The 13,453-nt window shown below is 38.0% G+C and overlaps 1 protein-coding gene across 2 annotated transcripts in view; it reads left to right on the forward strand.

The window, feature by feature from the left end:
* Positions 1–1,878: 1,878 nt before the first annotated feature.
* LOC117303023 (laminin subunit alpha-3-like) overlaps positions 1,879–13,453 on the forward strand; it is a 36,454-nt gene continuing 24,879 nt past the window's right edge. For both annotated transcript variants that reach the window (XM_033787056.1, XM_033787057.1), the window contains exons 1-8: positions 1,879–1,971; positions 3,433–3,873; positions 6,624–7,261; positions 8,077–8,261; positions 9,053–9,220; positions 9,596–9,775; positions 11,430–11,578; positions 12,696–12,847. In XM_033787056.1, the coding sequence (XP_033642947.1) occupies positions 3,616–3,873; positions 6,624–7,261; positions 8,077–8,261; positions 9,053–9,220; positions 9,596–9,775; positions 11,430–11,578; positions 12,696–12,847 (1,730 nt within the window). In that variant the 5' untranslated portion in view covers positions 1,879–1,971; positions 3,433–3,615. The remainder of the gene's footprint in view (positions 1,972–3,432; positions 3,874–6,623; positions 7,262–8,076; positions 8,262–9,052; positions 9,221–9,595; positions 9,776–11,429; positions 11,579–12,695; positions 12,848–13,453) is intronic.

The following is a 13,453-nucleotide window of genomic DNA, read 5'->3' on the forward strand; positions in this document are numbered from 1 at the left end:
TCCCTGGGGAGTATACAGCCTGTGCAACATTAATATGCGCTACTCGGCTAAATCAGTCACAAGAACCATTTCTGCCCTCACAGGTACCCATTTACCCCTGGGTGGAGAGAAGCAATTATAGTTAAGTGTCTTGCTCAGGGACACAAGTGTCGTGACCGGGATTCGAACCCACACTCTGCTGAACAGAAGCATCAGAGCTTGAATTCGGTGCTCTTATCCGCTCGTCCACGACACCCCGAGGGAGTCGTTTCCCACAATGTTTGATACTATCAAGAGCTCTCCAATGCTCGTTACCAAGTCAGTTTTTAAGTTCATATTTGTTTTGAGTAATTACCAAACGTGTACCTTTTCCCTTTAAGGCAATTCATGAACGCTGCTATTTTAGCTTTTGGCAAACTGCAGCTTTTCTCCCTGGTGAACTTATATGGTTTGGAAAATATATACATGTGTATAATGAGTTGGGTAGGTAGCCTTAGCTTTCGATTCAAACCGGATCTTCTTCAGAGGCATAAGTAAGTACAAACAAATACATATCCATTTATAGAAAAAGAGAGGGGAAAGGGATTAAGGGAAGGATCCTGAATAAAGCGGGAAAATTCTAGCCAATCAAAGTTTCTATTTGAGAAACAATTGGTGGCTATGAACAATAGGAGTAAAGTGGTGGGGACGAAGGATGGTCAGTATGAAAGGATGGATTCCTGGACCAATGATACAAAAGTAGTTGGAGTAGATGCCATTGCCTGAGACGAGCGTTCATCGCAGAATTCCCCGCTTGAAATAGCTGCGTGCTCTCTTTTCAAGCTCCTTTAATGTAATAATAATAATAATAATAATAAGACTTGTAATGCGCACATATCCACCCTGCTGGATGTTCACGGCGCAGAAGGGAAGACGTCCTCTTGAGTGTCCTTTATATAATTATATACATTCGTTATCGCTGATGCAAAAAAAAATCTATTAAATGGTTGCGGCAAGCTAATGCTAAGGATTTGAACTGCCTCAAGCCATTGGGATAGCTCCCTGGTCTAAGTGGTCAAACATCTGCTCTAGCAATACAAAGGTCATGGGTTCAAATCTCACTCCTGTTTATTTGTTCACAGGACTTGAGAAAGTATACAGTGCTTGACAAATCGGTGTAAGTGTGAACTTAGGTTTTGTACTTCTGCCACGCAACTTTTTGAATCAAACTTTCTGTAAACTATTTATGAGGTTGTTTGTTTATTTTGTATTAGGGTATGCACTTCTGACCACCAAGATAATTTAAATTTAGGTTACTTTATTAATAGATTTATTTTGTAGGAATTGTATAAACAAATTGATTGAAACAAATAAATCAAAGTTTTCTTTTAAAAAACATTTTGTTAAAGTTTTCATTTTACTGTTTGTTTGTCTGTCTGTCTGTCTGTCTGTCTGTTTGTTTGTTTGTTTGTTTGTTTGTTTGTTTGTTTGTTTGTGAAGCCTTGATAATTTTAATTTTGACCAAAAGGTACAAGAATTTTACAAGAAATATCAAAAAAAATTACTTTTTTTGCATTTTTTTGTTTACAAAAGCTTGCCTCATTCCAAACTTTTTTTCGCTTTCTTACTTATAAATATGGCGTTGTTCTTAAAGTGCATTTGATCAAAATTATAGATCACTCTTTTACCATAAAAGAGAGTTTTGAATTTTATATAATACAAAAACCTTTGATAATAAACCAACGTGGTTGATCATTTATTAAATTCTCCCTACTGCCCCAACTGCTGTTCGGAAGCAATTTTATGAATATTCATAAAGTTGCTACTGCTCAGCCAATCACAATCAAGCTTTCGAAAGCAGCAGCCCGGAAAAGTCCATTCGCTACACTTTTTGACTTTCACTGCTCGGCAGTTCATTGCTACTGAATTGTATGCAGTCATATTACTCACAAAACCTCAAAAACCGAGCTTCCAGACCCCGAAAGTTGCAGTTTTTTCGACAACACAGCAGAGGTAAGTGATACATAACCCACATCAGTGATTTATTTAATGTATATCTGTCGACATCTTATAATTTGCAGGCTTTTTGGTCGGGCAAACCGGTTTGAAAAATCTCATTTTCCCAGGCATATCGTTCCACATGAGTACGGCGTCTTTGGTAACAGTGGTTGCCATTCCCCGGAATGTTTTGCATGAGTGCACACACTTGCAACAGGTGTGTATTGCACATGTACGGTGTATGTATAATTGGATTGAATGCTGTATTGGGTATTGAGTAATTCAATCAACTCTGTATTTTGATTAAAACTGTATTTTCTTGATCATCCATAATTATAATTTTCAAGAGGTGTACACATTTTTTAAATATTAGTCAGAGAAGAGTCGGAATTAGTTTTGAAAATAGTACAAATACAAATGGAAAAGGTAACTTTTAATATTTATTTGAATTTGTGATGTTTTTATGTTCCTGTTTTCTTTTTATAATTTAACTTCTGAAAAACTATCAAAAATATACACATTGTTTTTCATTAAAAAATGTCTCGGATAACTTTCCGTATGGCGCCACCACTTTTTCACTCATTTTTACAAAAAGGGATATATCAATCAGGTAAATTTGATACTATATTATTTTATTTCGAATGAAACTTTTCCAATGTCTCATAGTATTTGAACTGAGTCTTTATTGAAATGTCCTAATTACAATGTCAATTGACTTAAAGTTAAGCCTGGTTCATACTTCATGCGAATGCGAAGCAACCCTCCTTTCGCAGCGATTTTCGCAAGTGAGTTGAGTTGAGTTGAATTTTTTGTTGCGAATTTGTGACGTCAACAATCGTATTGCATTCGCATTCGCAGGAAGTATGAACCGGGCTTGGGCTTACCTAGACCATTTCCTTCCTCCAAGAGTCCATGCCTAGACCCATAGTAACTGATTTGTACTACTTATAGGCTACAAATTTGTTGGGGAAAAACATAAAAGATGTATAGGAAGTTTCCGTATGGCGCCACCACTTTTTCACTCATTTTCACAAAAAGGGACATCTCATTGAGGTAAATTTGATGCTATGTTATTTCATATATTGAATGAAAAGGTGGTGGCGCCATACGGAAACTTTTCCAAAGTATAGAGCCCCAATAGTAACATGGAGGAAGCTTCCTCCACTGGGTCTACCAATACATTACCAGTTTATACCAATTATTTTCAAAAACTCTGTTTTATGCTGATTTGATAGGTTGTGATTGAAAACAGGCCATTGCCTATGTTGCCCCTGGTCAGTGCCTTGGAGCCCCTTGTAAAGTTTCCTACGAACTTTTATAAAAAAAAATCCAAAAGTACCCCTACCAAATGAAAATGGCATTAGTCTCAAAGACGAAATTCCAGGCCGGGAAAATCTTTAAAATCCTCTACATGGATCCTGAAGCTGAAAGTTGATCAATACACATCTAATTAGTTTATTTGTTTATATTTTACAGATATTGGTCTTCATTGGATGCAGAAATACTACATAATATCGAGAAAAGAGAAAGTGGTTTACTATTATGGACTACGCAATATGACAGTTCCATTTTAGAATATTTTGTTTGTTAAAAGCAATGTAAGTGCGCTGGCGCACTCCTAAATTTTTCCCCGTAAAAACTTGCCACCTTTGAAAAAAAATGAAATTTACAAACTCAATGAGCCCAGCAGTTTTGCTCTGGACGATGTGCCATGCACTCCTTCTGCGCATCTCTGTTGGACAGATCGCCACCCAGCAAGAATGTGAGACGACAAACAGTACCGGTTTTACGGAGTACCGGGCATGTCTGGCCAATACTGAATCGTTAAACAATCTCATGATTTCCGCAAGGGTTGAACCGGAAGACTACACTTGTGGCTACGGTCAAACACAAGAAGAAAATTTTTACTGCACTCTGGTGAGTCAAATTTACTTTTAAAATGTACTTTTTGTCTCCATTACCTCAGTAATTATTCAGTACAGGCCTTTTAAAGGTCTGGACCCGTTTGGTAAAATTGTCAAAGACCAGTATTCTCACTTGGTGTAACCCAACATATATGTAGGATTTGAAACTTTGCATGGTGGAAATACGATGTAGAAAGGTTTGCGGTAACACCATTTTATGACTATCTCTAATGAGTTGGGGTGGTTCTGAAAAAAACCGTTGGTTTCAACTCGACATTTCGATCAGTATGTTCTGATCATCTTCTGGAGAAAAAAAAGAAAAAGAAAAAAAAACGTTTGAGTTGAAACCAACGGTTTTTTTCAGAACCACCCCAACTTATTAGAGATAGTCATTACATGGTGTTACCGCAAACCTGTAAAATATTGGGCTCAATTGGTGAAAGAAACAAACACCCTTGTTGCATCGTGCATTCAGATGCATAAGACCGAAGTCTGTTTTATTATTGGAGTGAGAAATTACCTCTTTGTCAAAAACTACGTTACTTCAGAGGGAGCCGTTTCTCACAATGTTTTATACCTTCAACAACTCTCCATTGATCATTCTCAAAGAAGGTTTTATGCTGACAATTATTTTGAGTCTATACCAATAGTGTCCAGTGCCTTTGAAAAGCCATTATACACTTTCGGTAAACAGTATTGTCCAAGTCCCACACTTCTTGTATCACAACTTACATATAAAATAACAAACCTGTGAAAAATTAGGCTCAATCGGTCATCGGAGTTGGGAGAAAATAACGGGAAAACCCACCCTTGTTTCCGCACGTGCCGCCGTGCCATGACATGTGTTTAAAATAAATCCGTAATTCTCGCTATCGCGAATTGATATTGTTTTAATGTTTTCTCAAAAATTAAAGCATTTCATGGAACAATAATATTTCAAGAGAAGTGTTTCACCATTACCTTCTGTAAACCCTGTAAATTGTGACCCGCTACGTGAAAATGAGTCAGATGTTGACAATTTCAAGAATTGAGTTGTATGCATGGCTGGAAAGAACACACCAGCAGCAGTAATTTGGTATAAGTCTAAGCTTTGGGGAGTGTTGCGTTGCTGAGTTACTCCCGTTTGAAATTAGCCAATACATCATTTTTTCTGAAAAACGAATTACAAGTAAAGTGATGTTTTAAACTACCATTGCACGCGAATACAAATTAGACATAGGTTTGATCACAAAATTGTTGTTTTCATAGCTTTATAGCCTAAAGGTAAGTGTTCTCAAGGTTAACCATGCAAATAAAGATCTTAAAAAGTAAATGAAAAAAACATCTGACTCATTTTTACGTAGCGGGTCACAATTATTTGTAAATCTGTGAACCTTTTTTTTTTTTCAGTACCAAAAGTGTATAATGGCTTTAAGTGCCGTTAGAAAGGTTATTTACTGCATCACATTATCACAGGGGCCAATTTCATAGACCTGCTTAAGCAAAAATTTCATGCCATATTCATTGCTTGTGACTGGTATTTAGCTGTTGTTTACTTAGCATAACAATTCACGGAGTCTAGGCTGGTAATCTGATTTTACTAAGCTATGGATTTTTTTGCTTCAGCTCAGCTCTACTTAAAAAATTTATCTATTGGTAATTGTCAAAGACCAGTCTTCCTACTTGGTGTGTCTCAACATATGCATAAAATAACTAATCTGTGAAAGTTTGAGCTCAATTGGTCGTCGGAAGTTGCGAGATAATAATGAAAGAAAACACACTCTTGACACATGAAGTTGTGTACTTTCAGATGCTAAACCTGAAATTCTAATTCTGAGGTCTCAAAATCAAATTCGTGGCAAATTACCTCTTTCTTGAAAACTACGTTACCTAAGAGGGAGCCGTTTCTCACAATGCTTTATACTATCAACAGCTCCCCCTAACTTGTTACCAAGTAAGGTTTTGCTAATAATTATTTTGAGTATTACCAATAGTGTCCACTGCCTTTAATACAAATCATTTTTAAATAGATGTATTGCAACAAAGCAAGCTTAATGTTGTTGTTGTTGCAGAATGGTGCTCTAAAATAACATAAATCACTTTTAATGCGGCCAACACCCAAATAAATTAAAAAGCTAATCGTTAAAAGTGTTCACTCGTACTGGCAGAGAAATGGTGAAATAATAAAACCATATTAAGAGAATTGATTCTTGCATAATTGGAATAACAATGGTGTTGTTTGAGTCATGTCATCGTAACAGATGGTGTACAACTAAGCGTCATCTTAAATCAACAGCTGTTTCTGTTGGCAACAAACAAATCACATGCCTTTTTGGCTGTACTTTGATTGGGTGTGGTCGATTAGCTCATCTGGATCCACACAAGTGTGAACATCCGGACAAGCTGCCCCCCCCCCCCCAAATTTCTGAAGGCCAAATTATGAGGCCCAGTTTATGTAGCACCTTATAGGGTGCGTTCGTTTAGCTTCCCTGGGTCGACCCCGGTGTGTGGCAGGTTTTTTTTCTAGGACGAGCGTGGGTAATTATCTGCACACGTTTGTCCTGGAAAAAGAGAACGCCACACACCAGGGTCGACCCGGGGAAGCTAAATGAACGCACCCATAGATACTTACAAGATGCTGTGGTGCACTCGGCAGCCCCTGCCAGTATACACTGCCTAACATACATGTACATAGGATAAATAAAATATAATTTTTTTGAATGTATCTTCATTCCTTGCATTTCAGATGTTTTTTACTTTTGTTATTTGTTATTTTGTTTTTAGGATGTGTCATTTCAGTGTAACTTATGTAACGCCACCGACCCCAGCCTAGCCCACCCACCGAGTTACATCTACGACCAGCAAGATCCAACTCAACCAACATGGTGGCAGTCAATAACCTGGTACATGTACAGTGTTCCACTGGAGGTGGATGTAACACTGTCTCTCAACCACTCCTACACCATCAACAGCAAAATCGAAATCATCTTCCAGTCCAGCCTCCCGCAACGCATGATCCTGGAGAAGTCCTCAGATTACGGGTCGACATGGCAACCGTATCAATACTACGCGTACGATTGCGGATATTTTCAGATGGCCGCGACGGATGAGCTGAGCCTCACAAGTCCAACGCAGGTCATCTGCTCAGAGGACTACTCCAGTGGGGTGCGGACAGTGTTTTACCCAGGCGGCTCAGTCATCTTCAACGTTGAGAACCGCCTGGCGCTGTTGACTAACTCCACCCTACCTGAAGAATTCCAGAAGGCTTATGAGAGCAACTTGGAACTGCAAGCGTTTCTTGAGATCACAAACCTGAGACTGAAGCTCTTGTACCCGGCGACTGACGGACTTGAGTGGACAGGGCAATATTACTCACTGATCCGATATTACTACGCTATATCCAACATTGATACGTTCCTCATGTAAGCAATTTTTGTAAATGGAAAACTAAAGTTGATACATTTTGTTAATAATAATAATAATCAGTTTCTATATAACGCTTTTTACTCCTGTGGGACATCTTTAAGCGCTTCCATTTAAATTCATTCCTTAAACCATCTCAACTCAATGCAACAAATAATGTGACTAAGCTAAATCAATCACAAGAGCCATCTCTGTCCTCACAGGTACCCATTTACCCCGGGGTGGAACAGAAACACTAGAGCTCGAGTTCGGTGCTCTTATCTGCTCGGCCACAACACCTTTCATGTTGGTATTAAACATATTTATCTCTGTGCATTATTATTTTGAAACCCTGACTTATTAAAAAAGAAAATTCACCCAGATTTGTTGTTCTTTCAAGAACTTATGGAATGTCTTATGGCAGGTCTGGAACAGGGGATTATAAAAAGTAACCCCAGTAAAAGGGAGATTGTAAGCATAAATTCCAGTACAATTTTAAGCAACGCATAATGGCAAGGCATGTGGCTATTTCCTGGGAGTTTAGCCAGGGTTATTCACTTAACTTACATTTCATACACGTCAAGATAAAAATTAGACATTAGAGATAACGACTTTAGGCAAACAATGTAAATGTATACAAAGCAAAACAAAACAACAATAAACAAAAAACAACTGAAAATGGAAGTGGAGGGGTTCATTAAAAGAACAGCTTGGTGAGTATATGGGGCCCCCACTGAAGGTGTGAAAAGGTCAACCAAAACTTTCTGCAAAATTTGTCTTGTGTGAATTTTTTTTAATGAATTTTACAACTTAACCTTCTTTTCTTGTATGGCAGATGCAACTGCAATTTGCATGGCAAGTTCTGTTACCAAGACAGCAACTCCCTGGAGACAATCTGTCAGTGTTTCCATAACACAATGGGTAAGAGCTGCGAGCAATGCCTCCCTCTGTATAACAATCGGCCATGGATGGCTGGGTCTGCTCTTCCTTTCCCAGAGGGGACTGCAAATGAATGCGAGAGTAAGTTCAACTTCAATTCTCCTTAGTTAATTATTTTTAGACGAATTTTAGAACCAGATTCTTTGAGTGTGTTCATGTAGAATTGTGGTGTGTCGTCGTTGAGCGGCTAATGGCATCGAGACTCGAGCTCTGGTGTTTCTCATCAGCAGAGTGTGGGTTTGCGTGTACCATCATTGCTTCGTCCTTCGGATGGGATTATGCTGTAGGTCCTGTGTACTGGGATTGGTAGTTCGCGTAAAAGAACCCCTAGATTACTAAGAATAGGGATTAATCCTGGTGTTTCTGGTTCACATAGCAGGCACTCTTGTATACAGGTTTCCTCAGTGTTGCGAGCTACATATAAAGCAATAATGGTAAAGTGTCTTGCTTAATGACACAATGGACCCTTCCCATGAAATATGCTTATTACATTTACGCATGCGTACAGACCCTGTTGGTTGGCAAACGCCATAGAGTTGTGCACTGAGCAGACGCGCGATCGCGTCTGCGTCACACAGCCATTAGTCGTGTACAAAACAGTGCGATGTTCCCTCATTTTGCCAACCAAAACGTAAGTGCACACGCGCTATGTGCAATTTATATATTCCATGGGACGGGTCTATTGTAAAGACAGGGACTCGAACCCTCACTATATGCTGATCAAAGACACCAGAGCTTGAGTCTGGTACGCTTGACCACTTGGCCATGACATATGCCACAACATAAGAGTTACCTTTTTGATTGTTAGTAACCATTTGTTTATCATATCTTGGCGTAGAAAAATTGGTTTTAACATTTCTTCCCCATGTTAGAATGTAACTGCAACAACCATAGTGTTAGCTGTACATACAGCCAAGAAGTTGGGCAAGGAGTATGCAACGATTGTCAAGACAACACGGCTGGCATTTCTTGTGAAATCTGCATCAGTGGACTCTACAGAAATTCCTCTGTTCCAGCAAGCAGCCCCAATTCTTGTATCGGTAAGCGTTAAGGGCCCATATTCCTTTAAGATGTTAAGAAGAAAAACCCTTGGAAAGGGAGTATACAAGGCATGTTTTCCAGAAGCTGTTTTCGCTCTTTGTACGGGTGAAACAATGAAGCGTATCAGGGTAACTGCCTGCTCTACGCAATGGAAAGTCCAGATGGATAAAAATATCCAAAGGTGTTCCGGGCATTAACAAATATTGGCCGTAATTATAAGTCTCTCCCCCAAAGAAGTTTGCTGGTAAACTTGTCATCTGATATGAAATGGGTTAGTAATGGTTGGTAGGACTAAGGGATGGTTGAATCCTACAAGACCTGTCATTTGTTTCTATGTTCTAATTTGTAACCTGTCATTTTTTACTTTTTTTCAGAATGCAACTGTGAACCTCTTGGCACAATGGAGAATGAAACAACCTGCTCACAGTATGCAGCGAACAACAAGCCCATTGGTCAGTGTAGTTGCCAAGAGAATGTGGAAGGGCGAGCATGTGACGTGTGTATCGACCAATACTATGGCCTGCTGCTCAATGAAACTGAGGGTACTTGTAAAGGTAAGCATAAATATTATTTATCAAGTTTTGGGGTTGAACAGAGAATTGACTAGAGTGGGATTCGAGCCAACGACCTCCGGATTAACGTGTCGAACCAACGACCTCCGGAGTAACGTGCCGGCACGTTAATCCGGAGGTCGTTGGTTCGAATCCCACTCTAGTCAAGTCTTTGTTCAACCCCAAAACTCATTTCAAAATTTACCCAGTCAGTTTCCCTTGTGGTTTATATTGATATTATTTATCAAGTAAGAAACGACAAGGAAAACTGGCTGGGTAATTTTTGATTTGGCGTTGAAGAAAGATAACATTGACTAGAGCGAGATTTGAACCAATGACCTCTGGTTCAACGTACCAGCCTTTTCCAACTGAGCTATCTTATACTATGTTGGCAGTCTCTCTATGGTGTCAATATCTTTGTTCGGGGAGCCACTCAGAAGCCATATAAATTTGAATTGCTGTGTGTAGCCAGGGAACACACCCAAGCTTATGATATAACCTGGGAAGCGGCAACTTAGTCCAGATAATAATAAAATATTAAACTAAAAGAGAAATTGACTTGGAGTAAATTTGAAATGATTTGGGGTTGAACAACTTAAGAGAAATTTTCCAGAGCGGGATTTGAACCAACGACCTCCGGATTAACATACCAGCTGAGCTCTCTAGCTCTACTTTCGCCGTCTCACATTAATATTATTTGTTCTAAATAATTGGTGTTTACCTATTATGCGCTTTTGATTTTTTTTTCCTTTCTATGTTCTGATAAATTCTCACATTGTACCATTTTCCCTATGTCAAATTTTTGGCCGATTTGACCCAAAATTTTGATTTAAAATTCAATAGGTATTTTGATAGGGGTTGAGAAAGTTACAAGCTTTCATTTGAGCCATTGCTCGAAAAAGTCTGCCATTTATTAATAGTAGCAGTGAAATAAAGTGCTCAAAATAAGTTTTTGTCGGGATCCCGACAATATATCACGTGACCAATTCTTATGTGTTTTATAAGAAACGTTTTAAATTTTTGTCATGGTTTCTGACCATTAAAAGTAAAAGTTAAACTTGTGTGTAGCACTGTATACTCAGTACTTTCCCCAAGTCCTGTGAAAAAAAATCACAGGCATTTTACTCGGGTGGGATTCGAACCCGCGACCCTTGCAATTCTAGAGCAGTGTCATACCAACTAGACCACCGAGATTGCCCGGTAGCTAGAGGCAGTTCGAATCCTATGTTTAGCAGCGGGTACTGCAAACGATTTAATAGATGTTAAATTTGCATCGGGATAAAGAATATTAATTTTTGGTTTTACCCATACACCGATGTGTGTAGCACTGTATACAGGACTCGGGGAAAGTACTGAGTATACAGTGCTACACACATCGGTGTATGGGTAAAACCAAAAATTAATATTCTTTATCCCGATGCAAATTTAACATCTATTAAAAGTTAAACTTGTTTTCGTTAGAGCGGGTGATACTCTTTGAAATATCATTCACTCAAAAAAATCTATTTTTTAATGTTTATGGGGCCAAAAATCTGACGTAGCATCTTTAATTGAATATGCATTTTGAATATTGCTTATCAGCACTGTAGGACTGAAAAGTCATCACATCTTTAAAAAGAAAATGGGTTTTTTTCTTTGTTTTCCTTTCCGTTTTTAGATTGCAGTTGCAATCGATTTGGAACCGTCAACGCAAGTAATATCTGTGAGAAGGAAGCCGGGCAGTGCCCCTGCAAACCAAATGCGGACACCCGTACATGTGGACAGTGTAAAGATAGTTTTTATGGCTATCCTATCAGTGAAAATGAGGTAACACAAGTTAGAAATGTTACTTTAGGTAAACAGATAGGCGTTAAGCACTGTATACTCCAATTCCCTTAAAGGAAAGCATTGTGAAAAAAATATCAATTCTTAAATTTCAGCCAAAACATGCACTGAGATATCACAATTGTTTCGCTTCACAGCAAAGATTTTCATAGAACTATAGTGCAACAATTCGTTAGTGACACCACGAAGAAGCAGGCAACCTGATAAAGGAATTTTTTTCTTAACATATTAATTTTTTTTTAAATACATTTCTGTTGGTAATGAATGAATAACTACAGTCCATGAAGTTTCGAAGCTGAGATCACTTTACTTGTTTAGTTAAGCTAATGAGTGTTTTCAACTTGTGCACAATTATGGAAAAAAAAAAATTCACGAAGTAACACCCAACTTCTGTTTACCATTGTCAAATAGTTTTCACAAAGTAGCACAGAAATGACGTGTCGTAGTATTGGCGCCAGCTACTTCGTGAAAACACAAAAAGACATTTTGCACTTTTTTGGTTTCATGAAGTACCACGGAACTTCTCTTGTGTCTAGTTTCTTAATTAAGTATGCAAATAAGTCACAATAAGATTAATTTTTAAGTTTAAGTCATCAAGTATCTATTTTGAGAAATTTAAATGTAATTATTTCAAAGTTTTGAAGGAAAGTGTGTTTCTAACAAAAATTCAACTTCAGAGACCATTTTCTATGATTGTTTTTGTTGTTGCTGATATAGTGGTTCGTGCTACTCGTGAAAATGCTTAAGATATGTATGAAATGTTTTTGAATCCCTCTCTAAAACCACATTCCTTTGAAGGGTTTGTTTCTCAAAATGTTATACACTATCAACAGATGCAGAGACTCTTACCATTGGTCAACTTTTATGGTCATTCATTTTTGGAGTAATTACCAAAATAATACCCTCCATTTATTGGGTCCAAATGTTCAAAATCTATACTTTTGAGTAGTACAAAAAAGTACAGTGCCTAATGTGAAAGAGAAATAATATCTTGAATTTCAGCCAAAACCTGCACTTCGCTTTTGGTTTTTCTTCACAGCAAAGGTTTTCAAAGTGAAATATTGCAACAATTAATAAAACCCTTTTTCCTCTCTCGTAGGACTGCTTGGCCTGTGATTGCAACCCAGGTGGTTCGATTTCTCCTGCATGCAACAAAGTCTCAGGCCGGTGTACATGCCGTAGTAACGTAACAAGCAGACAATGCTCAATGACAGTGCAGGGATTCTACTTCAACTATTTGGACAGCAATAGGTAATTATTAAAAATAACGTTTATGATTTGTTGCAGTCCTTCATTTTAAAGGAACACGTTGCCTTGGATCATTTGTTATAAAATGCATACGATTAGAAAGATATTTTAAGTAGAATATAATGATCCACACAAATATCACTCGAAATTTTGTGGTTTTCCTTTTACCTCGTCGACTACCACGGTCAACCATTTATGGGAGTCAAATTTTTGACTCCCATAAATGGCCGACCGTGTTAGTTCGCAAATTTAAAAAAATACACGCAATTTCGAGGCAAATTTGTGTGGATCATTGTATTCTACTTTTAAATCATCTTTCTAACCATATGCATTTAATAACAAACGGTTACAAACGCTTTTCAAAGACCAACTTGACTGATCCCAGGCAAAGTGTTTCTTTAAGAAATATGAGAAGGGCTATATAAACTACTCATCTTAAATTGTTGAGAAGCATCCAGGTTTTTTTTAAATATATTTCTTTTAACCAGTCAATTTACAGTGGGTTTTAACTTGATATTTGAAGCGAAAAAAATTGCATCCCCTTGTAGTAATGTAAACTTGAGGGTGATTTGTCTGGCACCTCAAACAAAGATATTGACTCATTAATTA

Source organism: Asterias rubens, chromosome 19 (genome assembly GCF_902459465.1).
Source record: "Asterias rubens chromosome 19, eAstRub1.3, whole genome shotgun sequence".
Taxonomy (NCBI): Eukaryota; Metazoa; Echinodermata; class Asteroidea; order Forcipulatida; family Asteriidae; genus Asterias; species Asterias rubens.